Source organism: Armigeres subalbatus, chromosome 3, assembly GCF_024139115.2.
Source record: "Armigeres subalbatus isolate Guangzhou_Male chromosome 3, GZ_Asu_2, whole genome shotgun sequence".
Taxonomy (NCBI): Eukaryota; Metazoa; Arthropoda; class Insecta; order Diptera; family Culicidae; genus Armigeres; species Armigeres subalbatus.
Genome location: NC_085141.1, coordinates 225,305,577 through 225,325,546, shown reverse-complemented (window position 1 = coordinate 225,325,546; position 19,970 = coordinate 225,305,577). Strand labels below are relative to the sequence as shown.

The 19,970-nt window shown below is 37.7% G+C and overlaps 1 protein-coding gene across 1 annotated transcript; it reads left to right on the top strand.

The window, feature by feature from the left end:
• Positions 1–6,895: 6,895 nt before the first annotated feature.
• On the top strand, positions 6,896–19,816 carry LOC134222320 (zinc finger protein 91-like). The gene is made up of 3 exons (XM_062701463.1): positions 6,896–7,045; positions 7,123–8,464; positions 18,428–19,816. Exons 2-3 carry the CDS (start codon positions 7,133–7,135, stop codon positions 19,772–19,774), a joined length of 2,679 nt encoding a protein of 892 aa, XP_062557447.1. The 5' UTR covers positions 6,896–7,045; positions 7,123–7,132; the 3' UTR covers positions 19,775–19,816.
• The last annotated feature ends 154 nt before the right edge of the window (positions 19,817–19,970 follow it).

The following is a 19,970-nucleotide window of genomic DNA, read 5'->3' as shown; positions in this document are numbered from 1 at the left end:
ACATTCATCCTACCAAGCAATAAAAGAAAACATAAATACGACAGTAACAGGATCATGAAATTGCGGAGAAAGGTTATGTTGTTATACCCCCACAAATATTGTTATCACACCATAATTGGACCTTATATGATCGATTTTCAGTTGATAATACTTATTTGACTATTCCTGGTAGAAACAGGCGTTCAGATCCGGAACCGTTAAAATGATCCGGATCTTTGATGTGAGTGAATGATTTGTGGCTCATTATTTTTAAACATCCGGTTCACCTAATCAGCAAATTATTTGACCATTTGTTAGGACATGTCAAAAAGGAAAGTTCATTATGGCCCGGATAAAAATTTACAGTAACTTGTATGACATAACCCATTGAAATACAATAGATTGTGTGGCATACAATTCAAACTAGTGTACGCTTATTGTAAAATGTTCACGGTTGTAAAAGATCTTTATTGTACGTCCATTAAAATAACAATATATTTAAATGTTACCGATACATTCTATTATATTTTTATTGTTCGCTTATGTTTAGTATTGCTTATAATATATTCAAAAATTAAACAAATTTTAAAAGTATTCGGTTTGGATGATCTGGAAATCCGTCTAATGTAAGTGTATTAATATAATTTTGGAATATTTCATGGATTTATTATATTGATGAATTAACAATTGAAAACATAAAAATTACAATAGCTTTGCTTATTAAATGAATAAAAATGTTATACCGATTAGCAAGTATATATTTTCATATTGCAGGTCTAGAAATGTTATGCAATAAAAAATTTAATTCAAAAAAATTAAAGGAAACAAAAACTTTTACTTGTCATTTTATTCGGAGAATGGCTGAATTCATTTGAGCGTGTACAGTTTTGTTTATAATTAGTGAAGAGATGAAAATAATGAAACTGTATGGTGCAGAAAGTGTCTTTTTCATTACAGTTTCTGCTGCTGGGCAAGCGGCTTCTGTACCGTGGTAAGTATTTAAAGTGTTAGTGCGCGTTAGAGCATCATTACTGGGCGCGAGTATTTTGATCATTGTTGTCATTTTAGATTAGTCACTCTTTTTCGCATCGGTCATTATTTTCGGTTATCATTTTGGTGGCTGCATTCTGTACCGGTGACGTTCGACATTTGATAAATAGTTCATCAAATAGCAGCGCTGTTACATTTGGTCACCTGTCAGCTGCACTACTGTTTTAGCAGCGCGTTTAGTAGCGACCGGTAAAGTGTCAAGTAATGATACTGCGCTGACAAACGGTTTATACTCACCACCGGTAATCGTAATCTTATACTACATACAAAAGTTCAATGTACATAATGAACACAGTGGTTCATCCCGAACAAAAAATAAATAAAAATTTCATCATCATAATACCTGATGACATACCTGGTAACATGTATCCTTGTTTCTTTACAGAATAATGATATCTATATAAATAATATGATAAATAAAATACTGCTGCTTGCTGGTCACTGATTCAAGATCGTTCAGTGGCTACCATTGGCCAATCTTACCAACGGGATATAATAAGAACTGATGCAGGTAATTTTTTCTTTTCTTCTAGACGTACTTCTAATAAAACTGACATTCTTTAATAATTTACATTTTCACAGGTTTATGCACCCGTAGCCAAGTAACAGCAATGCGAGTTAAAATGAGTTAAAATCAAGTTTTAACTGAATTAAAATTAATTTGAAAATAAAAAAATTGTAAACCAATTAATTGTATTGTATTTTTATTGTAATATTGGAGTATAATGTACTCTAAATCCTGTTGTATTTCTATTGTAAAACAATAGAAATAGTAATTGAAAACATTTAAAACACAATGTTTTCTATTGTTTTGTCGCTCGAAATCATCCCATTGAAGAACCGTAAAATCAATTGCTTTGCTCCGAATTTTGTATGGAAATTTTTCGATTTTTTTATTGTAAAGATACATAACAACCCCCCTTTTTAATTGTAAAAGTCCCATTTACCATTCATTTTATCGTGGAAAACCATTATTTCTCATGTGATTTTATTGTCAAAATTCCATTATATTCAATGGTAAAAATAATGTTTTAAATGGTGTTGTAACAATAAAATTTATGATATTTTAATGATATTTTTTATCCGGGGGGTGCTTCATTCGCTTGTGTACAAGAGAGGGTTAAGTTATTGTATGAATGGATAGAAGTGTGAGTCTAAATGACAACCGTTTCAACATTTTACTTTTTTTTGTGATTTGTTCCGGTTGAAAGATTTGGATCATTAGAATGGATGACCTAAATCTGATCAGTTCATCGAAGTGATCCGTTCCGCCCATCTCTAATTCCTCGCTTAGCTAAAAGATTAGCACTTATAAATCAGTACATTCGGCCGAAACTTCAATGGTTTTGCCCCACAGTATATTAAACTCTGCTCTATACTGTTTAAAATATTCAAAATGGAATATGTCATTCACATGCACTAAGTTTACAATATACTACGATATATATGTTTATAATACAAACAATATAAAGTAAAAATGAATTCCAATTTTCCGCAGACCTTTTAATCAAGAGTAGAGGATGAGAGTATTGTAGAGAATAAGGCTTGATCAATAAATACAGCATTATTCAAATTGTTACATAATTTCGTGTTACAATAAAAAATATGTTAATTCGCCACTCTATGATATTTTCGGTGTTTGCATCACAAGAGGTGTGATCAACAAAACAAAGTTTGGCTCGCTGCATCTTGGTAGGCGTGGTTAATTATAACAAATAACACATCGTCGTTGCCAACGCCAAACAGTATAAAAGGCGGGTGTCAACGGGCAAGAAGTCATTCTTACAACGGATGGCGTGACGAACGCATCTTATGAAGAAAATCAAGCTTGCAGATTTATCAAGAGCATCAATATGCGAGAAATTGTTCAAGAAATACCAGAAGAATGGACCTTTCTCCTTCCACTAAAACGGCCTGAAAAAATAAGTGAAGGGTGGAAGCTTGGTGACCGTGGCAAATCAAGAAGCTCCCTGTTTTTCAAGACGCATGAATACGGTTCGTGACGGCATCCGGTGAATTAAGGGCCAAAATCAATCAACAATTTCGATATTGGAAATTACACTGCTTCTGGCATCAAAAGGAAAAACACCTCGATGAATGGGAGTGGACGGTTTCTCTTGGCGAAAACTTGCAATTAGTTGAGGTACAGTCGCGATTCGCTGGTTGGGCCACGATTTCGGCCCAACTAACGAGTTCGTTTTTTTAGTTGGGCCAACGGACAGCCATTTGAACACGTGTATTTCGACTTGAACATCACAAATGATGTCCAGTGACGCCCAATCCCGTTTTCCGTGTTTACATTGAATTTTGACGTACGGTTGCTTTTTAATTGGGCCATGACCCAACCAGCGGAGGCCCAACTAAAAAGTGACCCAAGTATTAAAATCCCAACCAGCGAATCCCGAAATTAAAACAAAAATATTGTGGATTTACTTGACCAATGGATTCGAAGGTCGGTTCACTTTCCTGTTTCAAACGTTCACTTTTGCAGCAAGGTTTGCCAAACGCAATAAATGTTTGGTAGATTGCCTCGTTTTTTGCTCCTTGTCTGCCAAAACAGATGTCAAATCATCGGAAAAAGAAAGAGAAGTCCGAGAGAAACAACAAAAAGCACGTGGTGGACTTGTCAGTTTTGACAGATTTTACTATGAAAACGGGTGTGAAGGTGAAAACGGCGATCCTAACGACCGTTCAAGGAGCGACTATTTCGAACGGTCGGGTCAAATAGGGAAATCCACGTACAATATTGTATGCCATATAAGCCATTTTACGAGACAGATTCGAACAGCTGATCGAAATTTTGAGTGGACGGCTCGGTCTTTGTTTTGGTAAATTTGCATGCAAACCATCATCAATTCGCCATCATCATCATCATCATCATTTCATTCCATTTCCGCAAATGTTCCTTGTAAAATGTAAATATTAGTGTTAGGTCTCCTGTCATTTGAGCTTTTTATAAAATAGCTTATTGAATGAATGGTGGGTACACTGAAAAAAACTTTGTAGTAGAAATTACAATTTTATGGTAAAATTAAGAACAGTACCGACGTTTTTCAACTGAAGGGACAAATCGCCCAATTTTACCATAAATGTAGTAAATCTGATTGATATTATTTTCAATTTCACCACAAAAATTGTTATTTAGCATAGACTAAAAAAAAATTGTTGATTTTACTACACAATTTTACTACATTTTCAGTAAGAATAACTATGTAAGCGGTTGAATATTGCCGATTTCACCAATTTGAAGAGTTATGTGTAGATTGTGATTTGCCCGCTTCTTTTTCTCACACTCACTCTCATTTCGAGTTGATCGATTTTTGTTACTGAAATTTACCCAAATATAACCCATTACTCGTTAGTCACATGTAAGCGTGTACACTAAATCGATTCCCGCCACACTGAAAACAGCGCTGTGGTAAAATTTACCATTCTGATGGTTTAAATTAAATGCACAACGCCACTTGATTTGTGCAGACTACATGTCACGTTTGATTCGAACAGAAGGTGCGTTTAATTTTACCATGGGACTTCCATGAACGCACAAAGGTAAAATTTACCATGATCCATGGTCAACTCAACTAGAATGCTAGGTGAAAATTTTAACCATGGGACGCTTTTAAAATAAAAATTTTCTAGTAAAACTAACTAGTTAGATGTAATTGCTGACCGGGGGAATTTGTCATCATTTTTCATTATTGCCATAATCTAGCTTGCCAATTGGCTTTCACCGGAAACATTGAATTTCTTATCGTTTTTATTTATGCATGCTGTAGTATTATAGGTACATCATTTAATGATTCACTTATGCGATTGAACAAAGGGACGAGATCCAAGTTTTCCAAGCCGAAACATCCTAAAAGACTGCATATCCCGCCGAAAAGCCGGCGGAATTTGTTATTGTCTTTTTATGAAATATATCCCGTCTTTTTCGGGATTTTTCAGCTTGGGAAAACTTGGGTCGTTCTCCTTGCGAACTAGAATTTATAATCCGACTATGGAATTAGAATTTATTCACTACTGCGATGACGGTGATTCTCTAGTTCAGCTGGGCATCGTGTTATTTTCTCCGGAATAGTTTTGTACTAAAACAACTTCCGAACAAATAGATGTCATCGAGAGTTCTTGCGCCAACGATATTGCAATCAAGGAAAACCTTAATTTGCTCTTGCACTTTGTTCTGCACCAAAGAAAAATCATGTTAAGTTGCACCGAAAGATTATAATTCTAATGTATACAAACCATTGATACACTACCCTCATATGATTTATTAGTATTCCATTCTTGGCATTAAGTTCTTTTTTTTAATATTTCTAGAACATAAACCAATTTTTTGAAGGAAAGCAGAATCGAGAGCAGAATAGCTAATAAAAGACACTGTTTATCACAACGCGATCAAGTTTATGCAATATGGCGTCTGGCTTCGAGAAAAATGTTGTGTATTGCACCACGTTTATTTTAACTATGCGCATAGTAAAAGTAACTTCATGAGCATTGTGCTTTTGAACAACGTGTTGTTATTTCATTGACAAACATACTTAATTGAACAACACTTTGCAATAGTATTTTTAAGAACAGATCCATAGTTATAGTTACCGTAACATTATTCTCAGTGCAAGATTTGACGTCTATTTGTTTTCAGATTGAGCACTCACACACGAATATTATACACGGAAAATCAAAGTTTTTTGAGTGTATTGAGTGTGAGAAAAAGATGACTGTGAGAAAAAAAATCTCGCAGAACTCTTAGGGCCTGTTCAAATATTACGTAACGCGAAAAATGTTGTTTTTAAGAACCCCCCACCCCCTCGTAACAATCCGTAACAATTTTCAAAACCACCCCGCCCCTATGCGTAACGCGTAACAAATGCGATTTTTTAAAAAAGATCCTAATTTTAGTAGAATTTGAAGGACGGTGCCATAAATTATTATCTTTTGTAAATTTCATGCTTTTTTAAAGATAATGAATATTTTTTGAATTTAAAAAAATATTTTTCCCTTTTGAAATAACTTGTTACGCGTAACAATATTTCGAAGGACCCCCACCCCCTATATCTTGCGTAACAAAGCGTAACAAAAATCAAACAACACCCCACCCCCTATTGCGTTACGTAATATTTGAACAGACCCTTATAAAGTGCAAAAAGCGCAATATATACTATTTTTATAGTAAGATAGACCATATTTTAGTTATTTTAAGACGATTGGCACTTCGGTTGAAAAACGTCGGTACTGTTCTCAATATTTACTGTTTCGTTGATAACAAAACGCGCCGACCATTTTTTATTGTAGATCCAGTTGGAAACCGAACTGAGCTCTCGCGACAATCGCATTTTCTCCCATTTCCGGATGTCGCAACTGCATCGCGAGTAATGCGCATCTATGCCATAGCCGTGCGCTATCATGCGCACCACTCGCGATGCAGTCGCGACATTCGGAAATGGGAGAAAATGCGATTGTCGCGAGAGCTCAGTTCGGTTTTCAACTGGATCTACAATAAGCACCTTCAAAATCGTCGCCAACTTCATTATTCTAAAACTGTGTTAGTTTTATTAGTAAATCATGTTAATCTGCATGAAAATCGGGCCCAATTTTGGGAATAAATGTGATTATTGAGTTTGCAAAATTTTGTTCACAGTTGATTTGACAGATCTTATGGTCATTTATGCTGGCGACGATTTTGGCGTCAATTTGCTTTGCGACGATTTCAAATCGTCGCGGCCGATAAGGTGGGAAATTGATAATATTACCCCTGAAATGGTAGTTTCTACTATAATTTTTTTTCTCAGTGTAGGCGTATCAGTCTCCGGGTTTTTGCAAACAACCTGAATCTGATTTCCGTGTTTCGTGTTTCGAAAGAATGCAGCCACCATCTGTCGAATGATTCATCAGTAAAAACTCAACGTAAACAATCAGTAATTTGTCAGTTTTGGGAAATAAGGTTCAGATTGGAATCCGGTCGCATTTTATATATTTTATCCATTAAATTTCGTTACATTTGTATGATCTCATATTGGTAAGTAATATGAAAAATAAACAAGTAACTGTTGTATCAATGTCTATAAATTTGGCACCTATGTATATTTATTTTAGCTAAAATAAAATGGAATTCTCCGTGACGAGCGATACCTGTCGAATATGTTTGGAGAACAATCCGAATTGCTGTTTGTTGAGTGATTCTTACAAGGGAAACATTCCTCAGTTTAAAGGGAATTCAAATCTGGAAACATTCATGGATGTTTATAAATTTGTTGCTGGTATAAAAGACCCAGTTGCTGCACCTGAATCTTCAGTCACGGATTTTTTCCCTAAGCGTGTTTGCAACGATTGCACCGTAAAGTTGGCGACGGCCTTAGAATTTCGACGTAAAGCACTAAGATCGGAGGATGTTTTGAAAAATCTTATAGAACTCTATGATGACCGCGAACTTGACAATACTGAAATAGTCGACGACATTGATGAATCGGAGACTGCGAACGATGAGTTTTTAGATGAAATTGATGTGGGAGAATACAAGGTAGAAAAAATTGAATATGTGCAAGAGCCAACAACATTAGTTGAAAACGACAAATCAATTGCGAATAAATCCGAGAGCTCACCAGAACTTAGTTCAGCAGGATCAAGTAATAAATCCAAAAGCATTAAATTTACTGGCAAAAAAGTATCGTGGCCTACCGCGTGGGTCAATGCTGCAAAAAAGAAACAAGCCGAGAAAAAGGATATTCTTTGGCGAGGTAACCCGCTAACCACTCAATGCGAGGACTGTGGGAAGATGATTATTTCACGAAATTTGAAAGCGCATATGGTTTCTCACAAAAGTATTGATACACCTAAACCTTACAGTTGCAACATTTGCAATTCCACATTTACTGTGAGAAAAAACTTGAATAACCATAAAAGGATCCATTCGAATGATAAGCGATACACATGTTCGTACTGTAACATGAAATTTCTTCATTGGGGTTCGCGCCGTTATCACATAGCCAGATGCCATACCGGTGAGAAAAAGCATGTTTGTGAGATTTGCGGTGCAGGTTTTCGCAATTCATCTCAATGCATTATCCATTACCGACGTCACACCGGATCGACTCCTTTTGCATGTGACCAATGCGACCGACAATTTGTGTATAAGCAAAGCCTGAAGTTTCATCAACTCTCGCACACCGATGCTAAAAACTTCCATTGCGATGTCTGTGGGAAATCTTACAAATCGCGCAAATCCTTGCGAATCCACGTGAGAACATTACACGAACTCGAGAAAAACTATGTTTGTCCTATTTGCAATCTAGCGTTTTCGCAGAATCATGTTCTGCGGACTCATTTGCTGAAAAATCACCCAGACTACGAACCTCCACCGCCGGGAACCATCGTTAGTGTCAAGGGCCTTGAACGATTGAAGAAGCTAGCAGAAATAGTTCCAGATGCGGTTGCACATGATCAATAAACTTATTTTCTAACTTTGAATAAAATTGAAATATGTTTCAGCAATAAATCAACACACGTCTTGTTAATATTTAATATCTCTCCTGCTTCTTACACATTCTAATTTTCCTTTTTCCTTTTGCATAAATTCTCCCTATTTCTGGAAGAGATTTGAGCGTTATTCAACTATGTAAAGCCTGTCCACGTTAAATTTCGGACACCCATCTTCCTACGCGAATTTTGAAAATTTTCTCAAACTACTGAGACGATAAATTCACATGACAGCAGAATATATCCGCTTTAGGTGCTGCTTTCAGTATGTTTTATATTTCTTTCGAATTGATAAAAGGCGAAAAATCAATTGGACATTATTTAAGTGTCCGACATTTAACGTGGACAAGCTTTAGTACAATTCCTTCCTCCTTTAGAAGAAAAATTATCCAATTCAAAACATAATTCACTTAGTAGTTCAAAAGCATGAACTTAAAAAGCTTAAAATAAACAATATTTACAAAATAAACAAATAATTCTTATCACAGATATGGTATATTGCTCATACTTGGTCTAATATGCTACGGTTGAGCACATATAAATCTTCATATATTGCAGTTCCAACCAAAAATATTCCACCAGCCGGCTTGCTTACTTTTGATTTTGAACCCAAACAGAAAAAAACGACGATGAATGTCCACAATATTTCATTAAAACCAGCTAAATCGATAAAATGTTGACTCATTGGGGTCGTACACTAACCATTTAGGGGGGGAGGGGTTTGACATTTTCTTACGTTCTAGGGAGAATGACAGCTTTGGCAGGTTTTGTTCTATTATTGTCAGGCGGTTTTTTTATGACTGATTATGCTCAAACTTGGCCCAAACATTCTTTGCATATTAAAGAATATTGTGGCCAAATTTCATAAAATTCGGTCGACAAAAACCCCCCTGACCTGCCAAAGCCGTCTGTTCCCCTATATACATAAAAAATAATTTGTATGGGAAAAATCTTACATGGGTGAAGGGGGGGGTTGAAAACCCCAGAAAAATTGCTTACGTAATTATTCTACGGTCCCATTGTCCCCCAACACGGATCTCTGGTGGATGCCCACTTGGGACGAGTAATTGTTGATTTCGAACATATGAAAGAAAAAAAAAACATTCAGGCAGTTTATATTCGCGACTACGAATAGATACAGACAGATAGCAATGAGATTTTACCATAAGAGTGAGTAGAGGCACAGATAACATATATTGAGGCTGGCATCCGATACGTGTGTAAACATCCGCAACCGTTAATTCAAATGTATTTTAAATTGGGACCGCGTTTGGCAATCGATTGTGATAGAACCAAGATAGAACTGTGATAGAACAGAGTGAAATCAGGAGTGATTCAGTTTCATTCCAAATTTTCGACCATTATTCTAGTTTGAATCTGGAGCCAAATAGAACAAACTCGCTGGTTTCCCCAGCAGTGTTCTATTCATGTTTTTCAAATTTTCAATTAAATGAAATCATCATGTTGGCGCCAAGAAAGGCGCCGTAATTGCAAAGTGGATTGATCCGTAGATAAAATGACGCATTCATACACCTAAACAATTGGAAAATATTCGAATCTCGTGATTCAATCGTGGTTCAAATCTGCAGAAAATAGAACGGAGCGTTATACCAGTTTTATTTTTTTGACATTTGACATTTGACATTTGAAAATGAGTCTAAAACAGCTGCTGGGAAAATGAATGTTTCAGATTCATATTCAAACTGCCAGCCCCGAACGATTTGAATCACTGCTGATTTTACCCTAAGGGTGAAATCAGGAGTAATTCAGTTTCATTCTAAACTTTCGACCACTATTCTAGTTTGAATCTGGAGCAAAATAGAACAAACTCGCTGGTTTCCCCAGCAGTGTTCTATTCATGTTTTTCAAATTTTCAATTAATTGAAATCATTATGTTACTGCCAAGAAAGGCGCCGGAATTGCAAAGTGGATTGATCCGTAGATAAAATGACGCATCCACACAATTTGTTGGGGCCCTCCTTAGCCGTGCGGTAAGACGCGCGGCTACAAAGCAAGACCATGCTGAGGGTGGCTGGGTTCGATCCCCGGTGCCGGTCTAGGCAATTTTCGGAGTGGAAATCGTCTCGACTTCCCTGGGCATAAAAGTATCATCGTGTTAGCCTCATGATATACGAATGCAAAAATGGTAACCTGGCTTAGAAACCTCGCAGTTAATAACTGTGGAAGTGCTTAATGAACTGCTGCGAGGCGGCTCTGTCCCAGTGTGGGGATGTAATGCCAATAAGAAGAAGAAGATCCACACAATTGAAAAATATTTGAATCTCGTGATTCAATCGTGGTTCAAATCTGCAGAAAATAGAACGGAGCGTTATACCAGTTTTATTTTTTTGACAGTTGACTTGTATAAAAACTGAATCTAGAACAGCTGCTGGGAAAATTAATGTTTCAGATTCATATTCAAACTGACAGCCCCGAACGATTTGAATCACTGCTGATTTTACTCTAAGCGTTATACCGCAGTTAGGACGTTTTCACTGGTGGCGGTCTATTCCAAATTTTGACAGTAAAATAGACCAAATCTAAATTTCCCATTTTCACCGGGGCGGTCTAAATTCATTTTTCGAACAGTTTCGTTTTAAAAAAATGAAACTGTCATACTCTTTTGTTTCATTTTTTCCGAGTTTTGGACCAGAATCCGCAGTCTGCTCCAAATTTACCAAAACATGTTGTTTATTTTGATTCTGAGGCTGTCAAAAAGTTTGTTGTTTTGCTTTTTTCTTCACGTTGGAGTTCTGGTACGAGAAGGATGTGGGCAAAAGTGATCCGGATTTCCCACGGCATCTCTTCTTTTTCGGTGAATTCGAGGCCATTCACGAGAGTTGGTGATAGAATTGTTCCGATCCGCTACTGTGGCAACCAACGTAGTTCCGGCAATGGAAGCAAAAGCGGAGGTCTTCGGATCCGATTTACGAGGCGGGTATCATATCGAACAAGATATCTTTATCGCCGAACAGTACCAGACGAAATGTCGCTAGTGCCCACGGGTTCGGAGAGCCGAATATCCAAAGAGATGAACCTCTGCCATTACGGGATTCCAACGGGGAAACTTTAGGGATCCCGACTCCTAGGTTTCGACATAATTTCTTCAGGAGTTTCGACGAGAACCATTCAGGGATTTTGACGAGAGACCTTTCGGGATACTGACGGGAATCTTGTTTAGATGCAGACATGTATGCATCAAAGATTTCAACGGGAATTTTTCAGGAAATCCGAATGAAATTCTTTAGAAATTTCGTCAGGAATGCTTTATTTATAGATTTCGACTAAAGGATTAGGGATTTCGACTGGAATCCTTTAAGGATTCCGGATTTTTATCTTTAGAGATTCAGACGGGAATCTTTTAGGGGTTCCGACGGGAATCCTTTTGAGGATTTCAGCGGAAAAACTTTAGGGAAGTGAATCCCTTAGGTATTCCGACGGGTATCCATTGGCTGTTGCGAGGGATTCCGACGGGAATCTTTTCCAAATGACGACTTTTATTCCTCAGGCATTCCGACGAGAACCGTTCAGGGATTCCGACGGGAATCCTGTTGAGATGCAGGCATGAATTCCTTGAAGATTCCGATGGGAGTCCGGCTGGAATTCTTTAGAGATATCATCAGGAATGCTTTATTGATTTCGACTGGAAACCTTTCGGGATTCCGACGGAAATCCTTTAGGAATATCGACGGATATCTTTTCGAGATTACAACCGGATTTTTTTTAAGGAATCCAACAGGAATTCTTTAAATATTTCGAAGGGAGGGTTGGGCGGAGGTATTCTAGGAAGATTCAGTGGAGTAGTTTCAAGACGATTTTCCAAAGAATCTCCAGGAGACTTTGCTGGAGAAGTTACAGGAGGAAGAAATTTCAGGTAGATTTTCTGGTAAAACTTTAGGAAAATAAGCTGGAAGAACTCCAGGAGGAATTGGTGGAGGAAATCCCAGAGGATTTGGTGGAGGAACTGCAGAAGGGCTATGTAGAGAAAGTCCAGGAGGATAAGGTGGAGAAACTCCAGGATGGTTTGCTGAAAGAACTTGGCAACAGAACTTCAGGAGGGATTAGCAGAGGAATTCCTGGAGGATTTGCTTCAGTAGTATTTCCTTAAGTGGACTCCAGGAAAATTTGATAGAGGAACTCCAGGATCAAATGGTGGAGGAACCCCAGGAGGATTATGTGAAGAAACTTCATGCTTTTCAGGAGGGTTTACTGGAGGAACTCTAGGAGGGTTTGCTGAAGGAACTTCAGGAATATTTACCTAAGGATCTCCAGGAGGATTTGGTATAGGAATTCGTGGAGGATTTGGCGGTGGAACTCCCAAGAGGATTAGGTGGAGAAACTTCATGCTTTGTAGGAGGGTTTACTGGAGGAACTCTAGGAGGATTCGCTTGGTTTGTTGGTTTGGTTTGTTGAAAATACTTCGAAGGATTTAGTGGAGAAATACCAGGAGTATTTACTGGACGAACTTCTGAAGGATTTCGTGTAGGTACTGTTGGAGCTCTAGGAGAATTTGCTGGAAGAACTGTACGGGGATTTGTTGAGGGAACTTCAGGAGGATTTGTTAAAGGAACTCCAGCCAGATTTAGTGGAGTAATTCCAAAAGGATGTTCTAAAGTTTCTCGTAGAGAGCTTGCTGAAAGAATTCTAGGAGGATTTGCTGGAAAAACTTGAGGAGTATATGCTGGAGGGACTCCATGAGTATTTGTTTAAGGATCTCCAAAGGGGTTTACTGGGGGAACTCCAGAAGTGTTTGCTAAAGGATCTCCAGGACGATTAAGTGGAGAATCTTAATGCTTTGCAGGAGTGTTTTCTAAAGGAACTCCAGGGATATTTGTTTAAGGATCTCCAAAAGGGTTTACTGAGGGAACTCCAAAAGGATTTGCTGAACGAACTCCAAGATGAGTTCTTGTTGGAACTTCTGGAGTATTTGCTGTAAGAACTTAAGAAGGAATTGCTTCAAACCCTCCTGGAGTTTCTCCACCAAATCCAGAGGAGGATTTGTTGGAAAAATTCCAGGAGGGTATGCTGCAGGAATACCACAAGCATTTGCTGGAGAAACTCAAGTAAGATTTATTGGAGAAACCCTGTAGTAACTGCAGGAGGAACTCCAGGAGGATTTCTGAACGAACTTCTAGAGGATTCGCTGGAGGAACTCCAGGAAGATTTGTTAAAGGAACTACAGGAGGATTTTCCAATGGAACAGCAGAAAGATTTGCTAAAGGAACTCCAGGAGAATTTGAAGAAACTACTGGATGGTTTGCTAATGGAATTCAAGAAGAATTTGTTATAGAAACTCAAGTAAGATTCACTGGAAGAAATCCCGAAGTAACTGCAGGAGGAACTCTAAAAGTATTTCTAGAGGAATACCAAGAAGATTTGCTGATGGTAAATACTCCATGAGGATTTGCTAGCGGAACTCAAGCAGGATTAGCAGGAGAATTGTAAATATCAACCTATTACAAGGAATCACCCGACATGAGAATCTCAATTGTCAGAATGCTCTGCACTTTCTGTTGCCTCAGACGATGCGCTGCAGTTCCTTACAGGATACCGACGCTGCCTGTAACGACTGCTCGTACTGACGTATATTCACAGATGCATGCGATTGAATCAACACGAACGATCTGTCATCATCGTCATCAACAACAACACGCAAGGGGAATGAATCTGACGGTATAATGATTGTATGCACCTCACATCCCCCTTCTACACAAAAAATAAATAAACGCATCAAAAAATTTTCCATAAAGTATGTAGATATGCGTAGCAGCCCGCCGCTCGGACTATAATTTATACATATATCATACCTTACACATTGAAAGAACTAATTCATCAAGCTACTCCATGTACTTAATAAGTAGCTTGGAACAATGTGAATATTTTGTGTACTAGCACAGCAATTTACGATTTTTAAAACAGCAAAAATGTTCGGGAAACATTTAAGTGGCGTAACTCCCAACCATTTTGAAAGATAATGCGCTGTTCCAATTTTGACACTGTGTTATTTTGTTGTTAATCGAGTAAAGTCTAGTAATAATGCAGGGGAGGTAACATGTTCTGACTTCATGCATACCAATATCCTTCAACTTAAACTTAACTCGAATGTTGTTGAAAAACCAGATTGATTCTTTTGTACAAAATGTAACATCGGTGAAACATCTTAATTTTCACATCACGAATAATCTCGTAGGAGATGATGACTTTTCAAATCTCCTAACCTCCGATATATTATTATAAGTTGTCGCCTCTTCTCAAACGCTCATCTCTTCGCGGTGATAACAAGCAAGCAAAGATTGCGCAGCAGCCGCGCTCATAAGTTTTCCCACAGGATGCGAGTCTGCGCTGTTAAATTTAATAAGACGCCGAATAGTGTTGCCATCGCTGAATAGCCGCCGTGTGTAACGAAGGCTGATTGAGATGATCACGATCCGAGTGTTTATCTTGGGGTGCATAATACTCTTTAATCATAGAGCTCACTTGTTCAAAAACTTGTTACTCACAAAAAGCCACATGTTTTTTCTTGTCAATAACGTGCATTTCCAATTATTCAGATTTATTAACTTATTATCCTGAACAGCGCACTTATCGTAGATGAGTTTCTGTAACTCACATACAACCAAATCGGTAAAGGGTAAGTGAGTAGCAATACGAAAGCGTATACAATAATTTGATTCCCGACTTGATTTGACGTTCATTTGTTTAGAGAAATGAGCACTCATACACAACAAACTGACTTACTGAGCTTATGGCTACCATTTCTGCTTCATACACAGGAGAGCGTAGGTTCAATCACAGACCCCTTCAATTTTCTTACTTTGTATCTTTCTCTATATTTCTCATTGTTTAGCAAATTGTTCGTACCGTTTCTATATTAATCCTAAACCTTCAACTTTATTATTCTATCAGCAAATGCGTCGCATCGCATCTAGTCGCATCTAGATCAATTGCAATTCGAGCTTGATGGTTCTCTTCAGAATTCATGAAAACCTGAAAATGAAAACGTAGTATTTATACATTTATTCATCTGTCCCAGTGAAATGTTTTAATTTTTCATGTATTTATATAAACACAGCTGATCCCAAGACTAATCGATTAGTGAAGAAGTCTTGCAAATCGGTCCATCCGATTTGTGAACTCATTTTTCTATATAGAGAATATTTTGTGATCATTTATATGGGGAAAATTCATCCGCATTACAAACAAGTTCTATAACAGCAGTCAAAGGCTCACAATACCGTGAGCTGATATTTATATAAAACATCTGGTTATGCAGATTTTCGTCCCTCATGAATATCATTTATCTTATATATTTGCACAGGAGCGATCTGTAAAAATTCATGATGACATGGTTATTTCAAACGTGTTATTCGTCGGATTCACATTAGCTTTGGTGTGAAGTGTACACCGGATCAGTGATGCTTAACATAAGGCACTTAATTAGCCTATTTCCTCGTATAGTTCCATCATTAATTTTCTCAAACATTACCTCCCTATCATGAAATCTTCAATATCCGGCTCACGGTATTTTGCTAAAATAGCAAGACATATTTTTATAATGTGTAATAGAACACCAACATTATTTCGAGAAAACAATACCAGCAGCACTGCGTGCATGGTCTTATGCAAGTTTGCCGCAACTTCATGTATTTGGCAGAATCCGGTAATATTTTGTTTCGTATTGTTTTTAATACATTTTATTATTTAGTCATAATTTTAGTAAAACTGGTTTTTATTTTCTCTCTAACCATTTTTCCGCTTTCTTCAAACAAGTTTTTGACGCTAACGATTATCCTCTTGATTGACCTTTGACGCTTGTTTGAAACGCTACTTGCAATTACTCATCATTATTTTTTTCTTTGTCAGTCCTTTCGACACGCCATTTTATTTTTATTTCATTTTAAGGCTCCCCCAGCCCAGAGCTCCCGCCATATTGTTTCTCCTAGACGGACTTAAGATGACATCTAGCCATCGTTTTGTTCACATTTCATACAGGCGTTTTTTTTTACTCGTCGTACTTTTCCTATTCGACGATATGCAATACATCCCGTTTTACGATGGTTTATACCACACTTTTTTTTTACCGATGGTTCCTTAACTCAACAGTTACCATTTCGATTTGCATCTGATATTTCAATTGCTTGCCTTTTTTCTACCGGCGGTTTCCAATACACGCCATTCTTTTGCTCATGCGGTTTACTTTACTCGCCATCTTTTTCCATTTTCTCTACCAGCGGTTTCCAATACCCACTGTTCTCTTGGACGGTTTATTTTAACAATTTCTTTTCTGACGGTTTTCGTTACTCGCCATTTTGTTCTTTTTTGCGCAGGCAGTTTACTATACTTGCACACTTAGCTAATTTTACAGTATTCGGTAAATTTTACCGAAATCTCAACCGCTGAACTGTTCGGTAAATTAATTTACAGATTTTTTGTAATTTTTTCCATTGCTCAACTGTCAAAATCACCGAAAATCAGTAAAATAATTTACCGAACAGTTCAGCGGTTGAGATTTCGGTAAAATTTTACCGAAGTCGGCGATTTATTTTAAGTGTGTGCCATCTTTTGTCCCTTTTTCTCCGGTGATTTTCAATACCAACCGGTTTTCTGTGACGGTTTACATTACACGCCATTATTTTCACTGGCGGTTTTCTTTACTCGCCATTGTTTTTTAAACGGGAGTTTTCTTTACTCCACATTCTTCTGGCGGTTTTCAATACTCGCCGTTTTCCTCTAGCAGTTTCGACACATTTTTGTACCGGCTGTTTTCTTTACAGGCCATCGCCAATTTATTGGCCTAACATACTTTCCGCTCTTCGCAATGCGACCATCATCACTTAACAAAAAACCATCACGGCGGTTCACTTTTTAATATTAATCACTTCAAACTTCATCTCATGACGAGTGATTCCTTTTCCGGCCTAATAATTTTGATTTTTTTTGCCGGTCCTGTTGCGGTCGCCAATGTAAATATCAACCTATTACAAGGAATCACCCGACATGAGAATCTCAATTGTCAGAATGCTCTGCACTTTCTGTTGCCTCAGACGATGCGCTGCAGTTCCTTACAGGATACCGACGCTGCCTCTAACGACTGCTCGTACTGACGTATTCACAGATGCATGCGATTGAATCAACACGAACGATCTGTCATCATCGTCATCAACAACAATACGCAAGGGGAATGAATCTGACGGTATAATGATTGTATGCACCTCACAAGAATGACCTGAAAAACTGCGAGATGCTTTTCTAAAGAAACTTCATGAAGGTTTTCTGGCGGAACTTCAGGAGGTTTGGATTGCCGGAAGATTTTTTGGGGGAGATCCAGAAGGATTTGCGAATATAAAATGCAGGAGGAACTCCATGAAAATGTGCTGAAGGTAATAAAAGATGATTGGCTGAAAGAACTTCGTTTTCTGGCGGAACTCCAAGATGGACCCGTAAAAACCTATTCACTTCAATTTGTTTCTAGTTTTTTTTTTCATACCGCGTTGAAACAAAAACATCAAATTTAAAACATCACCGGTGAAAAATGACAAAAATTTGCTCTATTTTTGGCGGTTTATATTTTTAAAACTGTCATAAAATTAGACCAAAAAAATAGAGCAGCGGTAAAAACGTCCTTAATAAGTAATCGATGCAAAATTAATCGATTATCACAAAGGTGAATCGATTAATCAAAGTAATCGATTAATTTGCGACATCCCTACAAGTCAGACTGTTGTCAGTTTTCCACACTTTGAGTGAGCGTGAAATTGAAATCTCGTAAATAGGTAAATAATATTGAAATATTGTTCTTATCCATTAAATAAATAATTACTTGGATGATTTGATATTGGTAAGTAATATTCTAAATAAACAATTGAAAATAATTAAGCGCTTATGTCTATAATTTTGGCACTTTTAAGTATATTTCAGCTGAAATAAAATGGAATTCTCTGTAACAAGTGGTACCTGCCGAATATGTTTGGAGAACAATCCGAATTGCTGTTCGTTGAGTGATCCTTACAGGGGAAACATTCCTCAGTTCAAAGGGAATCCAAATCTCGAAACATTCATGGATGTTTATAAATTTGTTGCTGGAATAGAAGACCCAGTTGCAGCACCTACATCTTCAGTCACGGAGTTTTTCCCTAGGCGTATTTGCAAGGATTGCACCGTAAAGCTGGCGGCGGCCTTAGAATTTCGACGTAAAGCACTAAGATCGGAAGATGTTTTAAAAAACCTTATCGAACTTTATGATGATCATGACCTCGACAATGTTGAAATAATCGACGACATTGATGAATCGGAGACTTTTCTGGACGAAGAGTTTATAGATGAAATTGAGGAGGAAGAATACAAGGTGGAAGAAATCGAATATGTGCAAGAGCCAACATCATACGCTGAAAAAGACAAAGTAATTGCGAAAAAAACAGAAAACTCACAAGAACTTGTTTCGGCAGAATCAAGTAATAAATCCAAAAGCATTAAATTCACTGACAAAGTATCGTGGCCAAAAGCGTTGATTAATGCTGCAAAATACAATCAGTCGGAGCCAAAGGATATTCTTTGGAGAGGTAATCGGCTGACCACTCAATGCGAGGATTGTGGGAAGATAATTGTTACACGAAATTGGAAAATGCATATGGCTTCTCACAAAAGTAAAGTTGATCGACCTAGACCTTATATTTGCAACATTTGCAATTCCACATTTACACTAAAGGAAAACTTGAGTAAGCATAAAAGGATCCATTCTAATGATAAGCGATACACGTGTTCGTACTGTAACAAAAAGTTTCTTCATTGGGCTTCGCGCCGTTATCACATCGACAGATGCCATACCGGTGAAAAAAAGCATGTTTGTGAGATTTGCGGTGCAGGTTTTTGCAATTCATCCCAGTACATTCTCCATTCGCGCCGTCACACCGGATCGACTCCTTATGCATGCGACCAATGCGACCGGAAATTTGTAGACGGACAAAGCCTGAAGTTCCATCTACTCACGCACAGCGATGCTAAAAACTTTCCTTGTGACGTCTGTGGGAAATCTTACAAATCGCGCAAATCTTTGCGAGTCCACATAAGAACGTTACACGACCTTGAGAAAAACTATGTTTGTCCGATTTGCAGTCAAGCGTTTTCGCAGAATCATGTTCTGCGGACTCATTTGCTGAAAAATCATCCAGATTACGAACCTCCGCCGCCGGGAACCATCGTTAGTGTCAAAGGCCTTGAACGATTGAAGAAACTAGCAGAAATGGTGCCAGATGCCGTTGTACATGATCAATAAACTTATTTTCTTGTTTTGAATAAAATTGAATGGACTCACAAACGTTATTCTTGTTTTGTTGCCTTTCACGCCTTGCCAAAGTTGTACCGTGACATGCCCTATTACCGTGGGGTTAAGGACGTGTCCACAATAAATTCGCTATATAAAATTCAATTTGTAACAATCACCCTTGAAAACTATGTCGCTTTAATCAATA

Excerpts from the sequence above, each read along its gene's own strand:
- LOC134222320 (XM_062701463.1), top strand. The coding sequence starts at position 7,133 with ATGGAATTCTCCGTGACGAGCGATACCTGTCGAATATGTTTGGAGAAC. Across the intron at positions 8,465-18,427 it reads TTCCAGATGCGGTTGCACAT|AAAATGGAATTCTCTGTAAC; the intron begins GATCAATAAACT and ends TTCAGCTGAAAT.